Genomic DNA, 18,064 nt, shown 5'->3' on the forward strand with positions numbered 1-18,064 from the left:
CTTTTATACATTTATTTTTCTAATTGATGAGGGATTGTTTTCAAATGGACCTCCAGAAAACTAATAAGAAGGACTGACTTTAACAACACCAAGATAACTGATGGAGACATTTTATTGACTGAGAATTTGATGAGACTAGTTGAATAAGAGTCAGTCTGGAGTCTATGGAGTTGGAGGCTTTTTGAGCCAACCTCTAGTGGCACCCGGTGAAATCGCATCTTAAGGCACTTCCGCATATTTCCAAAAAAAAAATTTAAAAAATTAAAATTTTCATTTCCCAGGCCATGAATACCACGAGTTCACTCATCTCACATCTCAGTCTTTATTTTCTCAGACTTCTGCTTTTCACCATGCAGTGAAAGCTGTTTTATTTTTTGTTTGTTTGTTTTTTAAAGAGAAACGTTAAAACGCAGCTATTTTGGATGGAGAGTATACTTATACTTATGACCGCAGGACAAATCTACTATTTGTGGCACAAAAATGTGTGTAATTGAAGCAGAAGAGTGCATCACAATGCAGTACACAATATGTATTAATAAGTCTGGGAAAATATGCTCAGTATGTATTTATCACAAAAATGAATGCCGGTGTGAATTAATGATCTCATTATGGATGTTCCACCAGCCAAGGTTTATCGGTACGTCTTGATTATGTGACAGCAATAATGTAATTAACTGCACGGAGAAATGGACCTATGTAATGTCCAAAGTGTTTTTTTCAGGTTGCCAATGTGCTCACGATGTAGTGCCCGACTTACGTGTAGCCTACATTTCAAACACAGCATTAGTTTGCAGTAACATTAGTTAACGTTAACTAATCTGTTAGCTACCGAAATAGCCTTGCAGAGACAACTCAGTTATACTATAGGCTACTACAGTCACAGTATATTATAAGTAAAATATACTGTTACCTTTTTATACCAAAAAAAAAAAATGTTTTCTTAAAGAAGAATAAGGAACGAGAGATCCCTGTTGATAAGGAAAAAGAGAAGGCCTCTGACGCTGGCTTCTGTCTGTGTCCAACACGAGCAGGGAGAGGATCAGTGGAGAGGATGGATGATGGGCCGGGTGCTGCAGAGGTCAGGGTGCAGTGTCAGGCTGGTGTCACATCAGAAGGCTGCTTTATGTCACAAGCAGGAGGTCACATGATTCCTCAGTGAGAGAGAGAGAGAGTGGTAGTAACAAAACACTACACACACACACACACACACACACATCTATAAAAACATGTACAATGACAAAAAAAAGCTACCCAATTATTGTAGATCCAAATAAAAATAAAAATAATCTTTTTTTTTTCTGTAATTAAAATGACCTACAATGAACTTCTTCATGTTTAGAGCAAAAGAATATTCTGAACAATCACCAAAACAACATGGAGATGTCAACCAGTTTTAAACAGCAACTTAAAACACTTCATGCAAAATACGTTATGGCTCCAGAAATATAAACCTAAAGATGGACTGATGCGTCTGACTGCTATTAGAGGCAGTGAAATGAACGACTCCCAATGTACGATTAATAAATGAGTTGTCATGCTTCTTATGGTAACCTTCATATTGTCTAGGAAATGGCCGGAGAGCTGAACTAAACAACTTCCTTTATCCAATTATCTTCTGCCAGACTGTGAGAAGAAGGTAACCTTTAACAGCGATGGCAGAGACAGGAGGTCGAGGCTGGACAGAGGACGACAATTTAAGTGTGCTGTGCAGAAAGAGAGAACCAAAGAGAGAACCGTCCGTTTACTTTACAGTAACAAAACTAATGACCAGCGTTTGTGATGCATCTGTTTTTCAGAGAACTGTGTAAAGAAACATCCAAACAAACAAGATAAAACCTCAAGCAAAGGAGCCGAAGCACAGTCATGGACATGTATTTGCTTCAGTTACCCCTGTTTTGTGTTTTCAGTTTGTAATATAATATTTACAAATACTTTATTCACTTTAAACAATTTCTTTTTGAACTTTCAAATGATGACCTTGAAGGTGGATCATACAAAAGTTGGACACAATGACGATCAGTCCAACACGTTAAACATTACAGTAAAAACCACCTGCTTCCTCGTTTACTGTCCACTAGATGTCTCCCTAACCCAAAGATTGAAACGGACTGGGACCGTTAGAAGGACAGGACATACAGAGACAATTTAAACCGAGAGCTTAAAGTGTGAGAGGAAGCAACAGGTTTATTTAGAGAACTGATGTCACGGATTTTAATGTGTAAATATCCTGTGAAACAACATGTCTCATAAATCTTGACTGCATGGGGCAGATATCTTACATTCAATTTATCAAGATAAAACACGTATCATCATACCAGAACCTGAAATGTTTCATTAAATTTGGATCAAAATGAATCAACATCAAAAGTCAATGACTCAAAAGAATTTTGTGTCTTCTTTACGCTTATTAAATGCACACTAGTCCAGGATTTAGACTGAATATATTAAATTACTTTTGCTTCATCAGAATCTGTTTCAACATTTCCACTGTTTTGTTCATTTTCTTTGAATAGGCATTAACGTTTTTGCATTTCAGTTTGGCTACATTTCTGTCAGATTTATTTCATATTTATTGAACAGCTGTATTAACAGCAACTTAACTGCAACACTCCTGATTGATCTTGATTACTTGCTCAGGTATTATGATCCATTTCTGCTGGCTAATGTTGCACCTCTGTTTCACACCTCTTTTGTTTCTGAGTGACATTACAATAAGAGTGTGTTTCCTCAGTACAGATGGTTTATAATAAGCTGTCTCTCCTATGAACATCTGATGTGCTTTGTGAATCAAACAAAATTCGCCATCGGAGACAACAGACCAAATAGATCTACTGGGACCATAAGCGATGCTGTCAGTGTTATAATCCTGATCATTCATCGTCTCCCTCAGGCTCCTTTTGTTGTCTTTCCACGTTCGCCTCGTGTTTCCCTGTCTGTCTTTGTTTGTTTGTTTGTTTGTTTGTTTGTTTATGTGTTGTCTGCCTGCCTGTTCAGATTCTAGCTGACCTGCTCCTGATCACCAGCGTCACACCTGCAGCCAATCTTCTCCTCAATCTCTACTGTTTAAACACTACGGTCCTTCAGCTGCTCTCCGCCAGATTGTTGCGTCACCTGGTGTGATATAACGCGTCTCTTGAATAAGGATTTTTCTTCTCCTGGATTTCCTGGTATCTCGTCCTGCTCAGTTGTCCGATCTAGTTTCCCTCGTTATGAACGCTCTCGGCTCCTTCCCGCCAGCACTCGACACTGGCCTCCACCCTCAAGCATCATCGGTCTCTTCGGATCCGCCTTTCACTCTGCCAGCTATGTCTCCCACTTACCTCCTCAAGAAACCTCAATAAAATAACACTTACCTCTTACATCCTTGTCTGAGTGCTGCATTTCGGTCCTTTTTCCATCACAAACAACGTAACAGTCAGCGGTCGTCCTCAGCAGCAATCCTGGTGTGGACTGAAATATGAACACAGCCAACACTGCACTTCAAGACTAGATCAAACAGGTCTTTGGTGTTAAGCTGAAATCAGGTTTTTGGTACATCCTGTGTACTGAACCTATTCTACAGGGGTGAACACACAAAAACCCAGGCACACACACTACTACATCTTCAAAACAAGGGAATGACTCCTTGCAAAGATGATATTTCTTCCTTCCTGTCAAACCCAATGCATCTTTGCCTCTCAACTAAAATGTGGGAGGCCTGAGGATGAGTTTGATTCCTGCACGGCCAAGAAGAAGTACTCCCATAATAAATAATATAATGCCCCTTTATCGCTGTATTTTCTAAACTAAAGCCACAATCACCACACACTTAGTCCTAAATCCTATAATAACAACCATAAAACATTATAAGCGTGTTTAGTAGCTGTAGACATCAAACAGTCTTCCTGCAGATGGAGTTCACCCAGTTCTCATGAAATTGCAAAAATTGTTTGGAATTCACTTTTTTGATGAGCGCAACTTTGAAGCCAACGCCTTGAAGGCGCGCATGCGCGTATGGGCGTGGTTTGTGGCGCATTCCACCTGTGATCAACGGTGTTTGGCGAACATGACGTAATGGAGAGTTAAATTCTAAGTAGAATTCGCTCTTACTTCAATCCGTTTGTACACAGTCAACTGAAAACTATCAGAATTACTAAAGAGAAGGTAGGTCACTCTTTCTATCAAAGATGGGTAATAAACACTCCACAGAGCAACAAAAACTCAGTAGGTTTTGTTTAATAATAATATTGTATATAATAATTATGTCTGTAATGAAACAAATAATGGTTTTGGTTGATGAATGTGCAGACTTGGTCAGAAAGGCTTTTAGTTAGTATAGTTTACCATTCCTAGTGATATTTTTCATCCTGATAGCCTATCAGGTTAAATTATTATAGTTATTTACACACAGGTGGAAAAGTATAAACAGGATCTCGTATGGCTATGTTTAAAATATATATTATAACAGATATTCACTTTTTTTTTTTAATAAGAGTAAGGTTTTATTTAATATTATTGCTGTTGACTGAGTTGCTTGTAATAGCTTCTCTCTAATACTTATAAAGTAGCAGTTAGTGAGTATGAAGTGTGTCAGTCACTGATCCTCTCTGTCCTCTCTGGACTCTTCAGTTATGTTTCGAAGAAGTTCTCGACTAGTAGTCTTAGGATACTATAACAACGAAGGACAGCCTGTCGTTTGTTACAAGGAGAATATCTACAAGTAAGCTTGAGTATATTTACATGTTAATATTGCTGTCATGCTTTGTATGGACACATAGTTTGTATGTGTTTTGCACAGTCATCTGCTCGTCAATGTACCTAATCTCTCATTTGCTTTTATTACAACCAGGCCTTTCAAAAGCCGTCGTAAGCTCCGCAAAGATCCGAACTCCAGCAACAGCACGAGTCCCACCAGGCTCTTCCCCGTCTTTGTACTTCCCCTATCACTTGGTAAGTGATCTCCAAACACAAACCGTTGTCTTGAATTTACTACCTTGTACATTTGTAGTGTTTGTCTTTGAATGAAATATCCTTAACTTGTTCATCCTATGCTTTGTTTCTCACCATCCAACAGTATTTGTATACATGATTGTGCATCAGTGCAGAAACCATCAGAGTTTGGCACCTTTAAAGTTAAATTCCCTTAGCGCCATGAATACGGTATGACCAACGAAAGCAGCTTAAACTTCTATTTTTAAGAGAAACGTCTTTTATTCTTCCTGTGCACACAAACACTATCAGATGATGTCAGCATGTTGGTATCCCAAAGCTGTTTCCATGAAGTGTAAAATGACTTCTTATTTACAGACCATGAACACAATGTTGGAAGGGATGAAAAAGCACCTGAAATCACTGAAGGAGTGGTATGAGCTGTGGTTCGGGCGGCAGAACAAGCTGCCGCAGGAGCTGCAAGACGAGCTGGAGAAGAATCGAGAGCTGTGGAAGTTAATGGGCAAAATGAACTATCTTCCTTCACCATCAGACATGTTGCCCAACTATGCTCTGGAGTCATTGGGTGAGACATCTAAATCATGAATCCAATTGTGATTCGCACATGTACCTTTAGTTCTGGGACTCTTTTCTCACTTTCTCTGTGTTTGTTTTTGTGTGCAGGAGCACGGATTATGTGTGAAGGGTCTTCAGAAACGTACCAGACTGTACAATCACTTAGAAGCCGGAGGACTGTTATTCAAGTATGTACTACATTCACAGAACAGATTGATATGTTGAAGGGGCTTTATAACAGTTGAGATTATTCTTTCATATCCTCAACACACCTCCTCAACTCTCTTTTCCTCGTCAGGGGCAGTCACACCTGCTTCCAGGTCACTGCTGGGCCTTCGCAGGTGAGCAGGGAAAGTTATCCATTGCCCTGTCTTACAATGTCACCATCAGCTATGTCACACTCGGTCATATGTCAAAGATGTTGTCCCCGACTGGTGAAATCTTCAGCGCTCCCAGGGAGTTTTCAGTCTATGTAAGTAACCGATGTCTTCCTGTTACAGTGCAGACATGTTGTGTACCGCTCTGTTTACATTTCATATATTGAGAGAACAACAAGGTGCTCAACTGGATGTGTATCTCTTTCTGTCTCTCAGGGAAAGGAGAATTTAGATGATCAGGGCATCCACCTGGGAAACTTTATTTACAATCAAGATGGGGACTCATTCCAAGCCTTCAAGTTACTCGTGAGTATAGAACACCATGCTGTTAAACATATGCGCATGCATTTTATTTCACCAGCGAATTTAAAGACACAGCTAATGTGTTTCACAGTTTGGCCTCATTCCTATCTCTGTGTATTTTTCATTATTGTATTCATTTTATCCCTGATTTCCCATCCTCATCCAAGTAACTCTCATTTGTCTGTCTTGTCTTTCAGGGTCATGAAAAAGAAGCCTTCAAGTTCGTGATATTGCAGGTCAACAGCAACTGGGGCAATCCTGACCACACCTGTATTTACAGCTTCAGGGTCCATGGGAGGCTTCAGACTGAATAAGACGACCAATCTGGAGACATACGAGCCAACACATGGATGATGGACCGGGTGCTGTAGAGGTCACACTCCAGTACGCTGCAGAGTGACAGTCTCGGGATGTCAACATTCCTGTAAATCCAAATAAAAACTTTTGCTGTAATTAAACTTGCCCCTAATGAGTATGTGGATATGGACGGACTGCTATTACAGACAACGACAGAGAGAACTTCCAATGTACGATTAGTAAATGAGTTGTCATGCTTCTTATGGTAACCTTCATATTCTCCTGGAAATGCTTGGAGAACTAAACTATCCAACTCCCTTTATCCAATTATCTTCTGGCAACCTGTGATAAAAAAAAAAAGGTAACCTTTAACAGCGATGGCAGAGACAGGAGGTGAGACAGGAGCGAGAAACAAAGAGAATCGTCCGGTTACGAGCAGCGTTTGTGATACATTTGTTTTTCAGGCTTGTGGAAACAAACCAAACATCTGTAGAAAAAAAACAGACTGCAGTTTACACAATGATTGGTCATTCAAAACAAATTCAATATTTAAATGACAAAACAAAAGCTCAAACAGAGAAACAGAAATGTATTTTATTTAGTTTCCTTTGTGTTTTCAGCCTATAATGTAAAATCTATTAATAATTTATTTACTTTGAACATTTTCAGTCGTGATCTGGAAATAATACAAAAGTTGGACACAATGACGATCAGTCCAACACGTTAAACATTACAGTAAAAACAACCTGCTTCCTCGTTTACTGTCCACTAGATGTCTCCCTAACCCAAAGATTGAAACGGACTGGGACCGTTAGAAGGACAGGACATACAGAGACAATTTAAACCGAGAGCTTAAAGTGTGAGAGGAAGCAACAGGTTTATTTAGAGAACTGATGTCACGGATTTTAATGTGTAAATATCCTGTGAAACAACATGTCTCATAAATCTTGACTGCATGGGGCAGATATCTTACATTCAATTTATCAAGATAAAACACGTATCATCATACCAGAACCTGAAATGTTTCATTAAATTTGGATCAAAATGGATCAACATCAAAAACTTTGTGTCGACTTTAAGCTTATTAAACCCACATTATTAATTAAATTTGACTGGATATCCAGGTTTTTGAAATGAATTTCCATTTGCTTTTTTGCATATCAGATTGGCTAAATTTCTGCAGATTTATTTCATATTTATTGAACAGCTGTATTAACAGCAACTTAACTGCAACACTCCTGATTGAGCTTGATTACTTGCTCAGGTATTATGATCCATTTCTGCTGGCTAATGTTGCACCTGTTTCACACCTCTTTTGTTTCTAAGTGACATTACAACAATAATGTTTTTTTTAATCTGCTATTTCTCCTATTAACATCTGATGTGCTTTGTGAATCAAACAAAATTTGACATTGGAGACAACAGACCAAACAGATCTTGGACTGAGACGATGATAATGTAGGATGTCAGCGGTCGTCCTCAGCAGCAATCCTGGTGTGGACTGAAATATGAACACAGCCAACACTGCACTTCAAGACTAGATCAAAGAGGTCTTTGGTGTTAAGCTGAAATCAATTCAGAGTTAAGACTTGTGTGGGTTTGTGGAAAAGTGCAGTGTCTTTTCAGGGGATTTTAGAGACATCACAGATCAATCAGATCAGCTTTATTTTAGCTTTTAAAGTGGAGGTTTTTGGTACATCCTGTGTACTGAACCTATTCTACAGAGGTGTACACACAAAAACCCAGGCACACACACACTACTACATCTTCAAAACAAGGGAATGACTCCTTGCAAAGATGATATTTCTTCCTTCCTGTCAAACCCAATGCATCTTTGCCTCTCAACTAAAATGTGGGAGGCCTGAGGATGAGTTTGATTCCTGCATGGCCAAGAAGAAGTACTCCCATAATAAATAATATAATACCCCTTCATCTCTGTATTTTCTAAACTAAAGCTACAATCACCACACACTTAGTCCTAAATCCTATAATAACAACCATAAAACATCATAAGCGTGTTTAGTAGCTGTAGACCAGCATTCAATTACAGCAAACAGTCTTCCTGCAGATGGAGTTCACCCAGTTCTCATAAAATTGCAAAAATGATTTGAATTCACTTTTTTGGTGAGCACAACTTTGAAGCCAACATTGAAGAAAGGTCCTTGAAGGGCTCAGAGAGGAGTATCTTAGCAAAATCCTGCCAGAGGACCATGTGACACGATCAAAAGCTCCAGAACTCCTGCAATACAAAACAGATCCTGAAGTGAGACTACAGTCTCCAGATACTATAACTGTTTATAGTGACTCCACTTATTTTATGTGACAGGTTATATAAGGTGTTATTAACATTGGGGTGTTTTATGTAAGCATAAAGAATAGAGAGTGCTGTCATAGTTGCCATTACAACTTTCATCATGGTGGCAGCTTGTCTGAGGATGTATTAATATGATCTGAAGTTTCCACAGTCCAAATAGAAAGCATGTACATTTTTGCTAACGTATACTGTGCTGAAGTAACACATGCTTACACTTCACTTGGAGCAGTCACTGGCATAAAGGCAATACAACAGGTGTTTTATTTAAATAAAAGTAGCAACACTGAAAATACTCCACGAGAAGTAAAAGCCCTGCACTCAAATCTTTACTCAAGTAAAAGCAAAAATATAGTCAATGTAAAAGTACTCAATGTGCAGTAAATGCTCCCTGTCAGTGTTTTACTATTGATGATATTTTGTGGTTAAAATTTCCACTGCATTAATGTGCATGTAGCAAATTACTCTTGTAGTTGTTTAAGGCTGAGCTAATTTTAACTACTTTTATGCATTTTTGGTTAGTTGATTCTGATTATATTCTATACTAAGTCAAAGAGCTCAGAAAAACAGTATTGAGTTGTATTCAGCTTTGTGAAGATGCATTTTCCAGCTTCAGCTCTGCTTTTAAATCAATTACTCAAAGTGAACATTTTCTCATCCTTAATTGAAAAAGTAAAAAGTACAGTATTTGCCTCTGAGATGTGGCAGAGTAGAAGTACAAAGCTGCATGAAATGGAAATACTCAAGTACATGAAATATAATTTCTGTACTTGAGTGAATGCAGCTATAGTACCAATCCATTTACTGACAGCAGATGATACAAGTTTTGGTTACAAGATCAATCAATCTTTATTTATATTGCACTTTCCATACAGGTAAGTGCAGTTCAAAGTGCTTATCAAAAGATTGACATGCCAATAATAAGTTGTATACCAAAAATGTAAAATAATTAAAGAACAAAGATGATCCACGATGTTCCCACATCTGATGATCAACCATCTGTCATGAAAAAGGAGTCAATTGTATTTGACCTTGGCTTATAGCCTTTATGAAAACAAGTTAAAAAAAAAAAAAAATCTGATAATCCACGACAGGCTTCTTTTATAAAACAATGCTAAAATAGTAGAAGTGGTAGAGGATGTATTGAGCTATTCTATTTAACCATATTGGCAAAAATGTAGTGAAAAGTGTTTTAAAAAAGGAGGTGAAATGTTGTGGAAGTAAGTTACATAAGCGCTGTACTTGTTCTGTTTCCGTATTTGAGGAAGAAATGTTGTTTTAACTAATAGTAATTTTATATTGAAGTTACTGGTGACTATACAGGCTAAGGTTGATGATCAACAAATAAATTAACCTTATGGGAATCACCCCCACTGTAACACCATCAGACAGGCAATCACATGATCCAAACCAAGATGTTCACCAGTATTGAAGTGGGGAGTTGAGGCTTACAGGGAGCGCTTGAATGCAGCATTATGTGTTGTCAGAGCTTTCCGCTGAACAGTTAATGTCTCTGCTGGCCGTCCTTTTCCTTCTCCTCCCACACGGCCAGACCGGTATAAACATTTCTGTACAGAGGAAACTCACCAAGTCTCTGTCCTTGTTAGGTCACTGCAGGGAATTACAGAGAGAGATGGCACAAACCGACAGCCAAAGTTCAACTTTCCCTGAGATAGTGGAGCTGAACGTGGGTGGACAGGTGTATGTGACCCGTCTGGAGACTCTCACTGCGGTCCCCAACTCGCTCCTGTGGGCCAAGTTCACCCAGAGCTCCCCGGCCGAGCTGCCAAAAGACAGCAAGGACCGCTTCTTCTTCGATCGGGACGGCTTTCTGTTCCGATACATACTGGATTACTTGCGGGACTCAGATCTTTTCTTGCCCGAGTTTTTCAAAGAGAAGAGGAGGCTGCAGAAAGAAGCGGACTTCTTCCAGCTCCCGGAGCTGTCGAGGCGCCTGGCAGCGGCCAGCAAGGACAGCTCGTACGCGGAGGACAGCGGGGACCCGGAGGAGGCTGAGCTCACCAGCCCGGTCACCTCTTCCTCGGACCGAACCCTGCGCTCTCCGGGGGCCGACTCCGGCTTCATCACCATCGGGTACAGAGGCAGCTACACCATCGGGAGAGACATCCAGGCGGACGCCAAATTCCGCAGGGTGGCAAGAATAACCGTGTGCAGCAAGATCTCTCTGGCGAAAGAGGTTTTCGGGGACACGCTGAATGAAAGCCGAGACCCGGACCGACCGCCCGACAAGTACACGTCCAGGTATTACCTCAAGTACAACTTTCTGGAGCAGGCGTTTGACCGGATGGCCGACGCTGGTTTCCACATGGTGGCCTGCAACTCCACTGGGACCTGCTCGTACGGTGGCAGCGATCCGGGGGAGGACAAACTGTGGACCAGCTACACCGAGTATGTTTTCTGCCGGTGAAGAAGCAAGATTGGGGACAAACTATCAGTTGTAATGAATCCCGAACTCTTCGGTTTCATATTTAGTATCAGTCTTTTCTGTTTTTGTCACTCTGCCCTGCAACTCTAAACTCCAACATGAATCTCTTTGGTTAGTAGTGTAAATCAGAGACCAAATGACTCTTCTGATATGTCACTGGGTCCTTTCTTGGGTTATTTTATGGCCCTGTTGGCCTCATAACCTTTACAAAGACTCTTGTTCTTCAGTATAATTGACATTAATGGTTCGTCTGGGTGGCATAAATGTCAGGAGCTGCTTTCTTTTTACCCTTAATAAGTTGTGATTGCCTCCTCATTTCATAGTAGAGACTCTGGTGAACACATTAACCAGGACATGCACTGTAAATAGTCTAATCTTTGGTCTGGTTGTGACCTGCAGTTCCTCCTGTACTCTCCTTGATTCTGTGTATCGACAGTATGTGGCTTCTAAGGTGTGATATTTTTAATTGTTTTTGTTTTTTTAACTTGATTATATACCATACATTTATATTTACAGTACCATTGCTTTCTTTGGGATGTTTTCTGTGCCATCTCTGAGCTGCTGTACATGTTTTCTCTGGAAATATAAAGGTGCAGCAAATAAAGTGTGACTTTTGTAACAATATCCAGCTCATTGTCTGGTTCAGTTCACTGTGAAAACTATTTCAGATTTATGTCTTTTTTTTTAAATTCCCCAGTGCTCCTTTTCCCTCTGGTATAAGCACAAACATGTGGTTTTATTTTCTTCTCCGGTCACAATATAATTTTGGTAACTGTGAACTGTGAGTTTACCAGAGAGACAAAGCATTGTAGAAGTTCGCAAGACCATTTTATCAGAGTTCTTTCACAGAACATTTCATCTATAGACATTTAAATTGATGCATTCATGCAGCTTCTCTTGTGCGATCAGCCAGAATGACCTCAATTACAGTTACTTTTACAAGTCTAGACTTATAGACATCAAATCCTCCACAGCTGAGTGAGAGTTGATGAGAATTTGACCTGAATTTCATTTTACTGTAATTGTTTTTAACATTGTGATATCTACATAAATCCGGAGGTCACTGGATCAAGGAGAGAGAGAGAGAGATGAAGTTTTAAGTAACAGCTACGCTTTATCAGACACAATCTACCGGTAAGTCGTGTGTTTCCTATAAAGGCTGACATCAGCCATGAGTTGCACCAAAAATACTGAGATGGACAAATTGTCTTCATTCAAAAGTCTTTTGGGAATTTTATGCTTACTGAACGTAATTTAACTCAAACCGCAGTAGAGGTCCATTGTTTTCGAGTCGCTCGTGGAATTTACTCCTAATTTTATACATTTTTACTTTGGTTTCAACTGACAAATTTCATCTTTTTCACCTCAGACTTCATGTCCAGTTCGAGCTAAATTAGAATAAATGCTGACAAATTGTAGCTTGAAACAATGTGGCGGAGCAGAGCAGAGTGTCCTTCTCTGCAGCACAGACGAGGTCTGTTATCTCCCTTAAGCAGGATGGGAAGGAGGAGGGCGGGGGGGGGGGGGGTCTCTTTGGCTGACAAGTACAGTAATCAAATGTCTGTTCCCTTGTGAGATCCTGGGGCACAAATCCAAGCTATCCCAGGATCAAGTCTAATACAAAAAAGGGCTTTGTGTGGGCTGTGTTAGTGCACTTGAATACAAATATGTGAAGAGAAATGAATCATTTATTTGTCAGATGTCCAGAAGCATGAAACTGGCACTGTAAAACATGTTATGGGAATGATTTGTTCTCTGAATATCTATACGCAAACATACACAAACATAAAAATGCACACACACATTCACTTCTCCAACCACCAAGCCTCCCACACACACTTCTGCCACCAAGGAGCTTCAGAAGAGTTTCAAAGATAGACATGTCAACACAGAGACCTCGTATCTGCTGTCAGCTGATGCTGCCATCTGGGCAGGAAAGAGGAAGGATGGAACGAGTCTCTTCCTCTAGAGTGAGCTCCAGAAAGAGGAGGTAGAGCTCGCTGTCCTCGACTGAAACACTTCAACTGGGGCTCAGCGAAATCAGACACACACAGTATGTCTGACTTTGCATGTTTTATGAGAAAAGAAAAAGGGCAAACAAGGCAAGGACGCCCTCCAATACTTGAGAGTATGTCCTCTACTTTGGACTGAAACCATGAGAAATGATAGTGACAAATGTTGGTCAAAAGACACTTGAAAGGCTTAAATCTAAATTACCTTATTCAGCTCCTCTGAGACAATAGTGAGTTGTTTTGCCAAGCAGTTATTTCCAACTGTTCTGTGAATGTGTGGTTTGTGTCCTTGGTGATAAAACACCTCCAAAACACATTTCTCTCAATGTACGCTATTTTTTTTTCCCTCTGTAAGAAAAGTCACCTAACATAAAAAAAATGCGCGCGCGCACACACACACACACACACACACACACACACACACACACACACACACACACACACACTTATGAACACACAGAGCGCAGGAGGGAAACGGATACAGGGAGCCAAATTAGCCCATTTGCAGAGCTGGAGATAACACAGACATGCTGGCTTTCCAAATATCAGCCGCTAGGTGTTAAATATTTCACACGCTCTCACAGTCTCTGCCTATAGTTCACTGTGAGCGGTACGTCTTTAATAGTGTTTGTTTTTTTTAATTCCATCTCCAGATATAAACACATCACACTGTTCTCAGAGAACAACACATGAATAATTTATTCAAGCTGTGTTTCTCTTTGTTTACAACAGGGGTGGGAGCGGAAATTAAAATATGATTGCCCTTGGGTGAACTCAAGAACACTCTCCTTTCCATGGTATTTTAAAATGTCCCTTTTACAGTAGAGAGCTCCTTCACTGCTAATAAGGGACATTAATGGTCTTTGTTACATTTGCTTTTACATCAATACTGTGTACTGCAGTATTTCTCAATCACTTAAGCATTAGTTTAATATGAACTTCATAATCTTATACTTAGACTTATACTCTTAGAGCAATTGTATTCCCTTTTCTCTAAGTTTAATTATAACACTGGAACTGAAAGCCTCATGAAAGTAATAAAGAAGCGAGGATATCATTTTTCACCATTGTATTTTCCAAAGGGTGAACTTTTCATCCTGTTTATTTACAAACTGATATTTAATTTTATATCATATAAAATTTTACCTTGAAGATAAGCAGCTGCCAAAACAGTCTCCACTCAACTTGCTTCTTCTGGAGTTTTTTCAGAGAAAACTTAATCTATAGACATTTATAGTGATGCATTCATGCAGCTTCTCTTGTGCAATCAGCCAGAATGACCTCAAATACTGTTACAAGTCTGGACTTATAGACATCAAACCCTCTGAAGCCGAGTGAGTGGTGACCTCAGTTAATGAGAATTTTTTCTTAACTCAACTTGCTTCTTCTGGAGTTTTTTCAGTTGTCTTTATATTGGACTAAAACTTATTGAATAGCACGAGTTGTTTTTCAATGGCTAAAGTAAAGCACACATACTGCAACAGACCTTCACAGGCCGACATCACTGCATACTTTTAGTGTTTGCTTACCAGCTAAACACATAGTTAAGTGTTTGCGTTACCAAGCAATAAGCCCATTAGGTGCCCACACATTCCTAGAACCACCAATACTTTACATTTTCCTAAAAAATAAATGTCCTTGTGAGATTTGTCTCAGTATTGTGACTATGCCGTATTAAAAAAAACTTGCACTGTTTCTCAAAAATACTCCAACACATTCACATTAAATCAAACGTCCTCTCAGAAATCCTGCCCTGGAGCAGAAGTCTGGCAGAGACACTAAAACACTGTTAATGCATCTTTTGAAAGCTTCAGCTTTGTTCTTGAATTGTGACACTCTAATCCACAACAATTTAACACAGGCATCTTTGATTCAGTAACCTTTTCCAGTTTTACAATCTGACACTCTGTTGTTGTTATAATGACACATTTGACCTGATTACCACTTCACTTCACTTCACTGTACCTTCTGTGAAATTCAGGCAATGCACACAAACAGAAAAGGTAAAATGCAGGAAATGAAAGCAATAATATATTCTAGTCAGAACTTTACTCCCCCTGCCAGCCGGTTTCATCTTATAAAGCCTCAGCTGCAAGATGGACAAACCTGAAACATGATTTTGTTCTACCCTGTTCCCTGTAAAATGAGCACAGCACTGCAAAAAGAAAAAGTCTGATTAGATCATATTTTCTAATCATAACAGCATCACACAAAACTGTTAAGGGGATGCTACATATAGCACCACTGACTGCAGTATTAAAAACACCTGCTACGCAAGTGGAGTTACCAATTCAAATGGCAAAATAAAAATAGGTGGAAGACTCAAGCTGTAGTTGTCAGTGTTGTTTTCTCTTTTAAAACTGCAACTAACTTTCATCAAGTGAAGACAACTTGTGTTTTTACAAACAGCATGTAGCTCTGTGTCCAAATATTAAACATATTAGAGGATAGAGTGAGACCTGAGTTTTGTCATGATGACTGTCAAATATTAGCGTACCGTAAGATTCCAGTTATGAAGACAGGTCAAACACCTGCAGGGTATTCCTGAACAATTTATTCACTGCTTATACGATTAGTATGTTTGAGTAGCCTAAGTCCCAAAGTCCTAAAAGTATACAGCATAACTTTCCCTTTATAATAATGCTGTTTCTGTCTACACAATTATGAAGCGATATCTCTACTACCAACATTATATGGTCAAGTTACAGGTAAAAATATAACAATTTCATTAGATGATTCCCCCCCCTCGTTAATATAAAACTTAAAATATTTAAGTATTAACGATACTTAAAACGATAGAAGATTTGGATAGCCTAGAGCAGGGGTGTCAAACATAGGGCCCGGCCCGGCCCGCCAGGGGGTCCAGCTCGGCCCCCCGGATGACTTTGCTAAGTGTGAAAATTACAGAAAGACATAAATTGCATTTCTATGAGAATATAGAGGTTTATGAGTACAAACGGTTTGTTATTTTTTTTTTAATCGATCCAGTAATTGCTTCAAAAACAGCGTAAATGCGACGTCTGCTCCGGAGGAAGAAGCGCTCGGTGCCACAGGCAGCCGCGCTCGCTGCTTGCTTTGTGACGTGTTTGACGTCAAACGCGTCACAAAGTGAGGGAATCTGCAGAGGAGAGCCGGGGCAGATAAACAGTGGGCTGATATCTGAGTTTTTGGTCTTTATGTTTCTAGTTTATTGTAGAAAGACCTTAAAACAGGGTTTATCATCCAAAAGCCTTCACCAATGATTTAAACAAAGAGAAATATTGTCGTTATGTATGCGTTATTATGCTATGATTTTACTGGTCTGGCCCACTTGAGATCAAAGTGGGCAGTATGTGGCCCCTTAACTAAAATGAGTTTGACACCCCTGGCCTAGAGTGTTCTGAAAAAAACAAGATATAGCAGGAATGGCTCGGCCCGATAATGACCAAGATATGAGCTTTAAAGTGAAGGTAGTGAAATTACCCTGAAAATAGCCCAGGGTTCAGGGTTAAATTACAGTAACTTGTTTTCATATATGTAAAAAAAAAAAAAAAAAAAAAAAAAAAATGAACATAACACTGAATACAATAACAAACACTGCAGCTATGCCTGAAACCGCAGAGCAGGTCTGTTTTGGTGTTTAAATACATGGAAATCCTCTGGATACCGTCTTTATTGTTTTGACTGTTGCGTGCAATGTGTTTGCTTTTTGAAACACTTAAAAGTTGCACGCCATGCTAACAGCTAGACAGAGGATAAAAGCCAGATACAGCTGCAGACAGAGAGATTAAAATCTGTGATCCTCCAGTGGCCATGTTATCTGTCTCCTCCAAGGACTCTACCTCAGCGCCTCTGACCATAAAGCTATTTCCCCCTGTCTGCTCTGTGTAGTTTTCGTTGGGTAGAGGGAGGGTGTAAATGTCGCCAGTCTCCGCTGAGCTGCTCTCGGCGCCCAGTAGCACGCCGGAGATTGGTACAGCTCCTAGTGACAAAGCTGAGCCCTGCACTGTGCCGGTAAACTAAAAGGTAAAAGGCTGCCAGCATCAATCGGCTGCAGGGAATAGAGAGGAAGAGCGGGAGCATCCTCCTCCCCTGCTGTTGCTGAAGTGGGTTTCCTTTCACAAGGACTGCACCCCCCCCTCCCTCACAATCCCCCCCAGGGCTGTTTGAAAGGGCAAGACGTGAAAGAAGCGGATTCAAAGTCTGCACTGAACCAAAGACGTTTAAAGTCACTCAATTCAAGCCATGCCATTTTATGAAATATTAGATTATTGCTGTACTTTGTGTAGTAAGTTTCAACAAAGTATTTCCCATCAGTTACCGATTCTGAAGAAAGTACCACATTTATATCAGATCTGTCTTTGCCTTTGCAGCTTGCCTGGCTTGGAATATGTTTTCATAAATGTCAGGATTGGTTCCTTTCAAGTAAAATATAAAAAGAGGCTAAGAACGTGATGAGTTACGCTTTTTTATGCCGGTCAGATCGTCAGGTTGACAACCACTTTGGTCCAAACTAAGTCTTAATGACTTAAATTATTACCCTACGGTTTCAATCATTGGGTCAGAACCTGTCCAGTATTATGACAATTTATGACCAAGTACTCACAAAACTAATGGTACTGCAATCACCCACCCACGTCTTCTTTCTGGGTGCTTCCTGTGTTGCTCAAACAGACAAACAGCCTAATGTGGGCTCAGAATGAAAGAGATGACTATCATGACTATCATGTCATCAAGCTTTCCTGTGAGATTGCAAAACTCAGGAACTGTCCAAAGTGTCAGTTTGACAGCATTTTCGTGTCAAGCTGTTTGCTGAAGGCGAATGCTGCAAATACTTTTTGTGCAGTAATACTTC

At 39.9% G+C, this 18,064-nt stretch overlaps 1 protein-coding gene across 1 annotated transcript; it reads left to right on the forward strand.

Annotated features, from left to right (window-relative positions):
* Positions 1–10,215: 10,215 nt before the first annotated feature.
* LOC138213315 (BTB/POZ domain-containing protein KCTD12-like) lies at positions 10,216–11,842 on the forward strand. Its single transcript, XM_069174339.1, has one exon. It carries the CDS (start codon positions 10,238–10,240, stop codon positions 11,198–11,200), a length of 963 nt encoding a protein of 320 aa, XP_069030440.1. The 5' UTR covers positions 10,216–10,237; the 3' UTR covers positions 11,201–11,842.
* Positions 11,843–18,064: the final 6,222 nt, after the last annotated feature.

Source organism: Embiotoca jacksoni, unplaced genomic scaffold (assembly GCF_022577435.1).
Source record: "Embiotoca jacksoni isolate LCO1_2020_lvr unplaced genomic scaffold, fEmbJac1.0.p SCAF_6, whole genome shotgun sequence".
Lineage (NCBI taxonomy): Eukaryota > Metazoa > Chordata > Actinopteri > Embiotocidae > Embiotoca > Embiotoca jacksoni.

Excerpts from the sequence above, each read along its gene's own strand:
- LOC138213315 (XM_069174339.1), top strand. The coding sequence starts at position 10,238 with ATGCAGCATTATGTGTTGTCAGAGCTTTCCGCTGAACAGTTAATGTCT.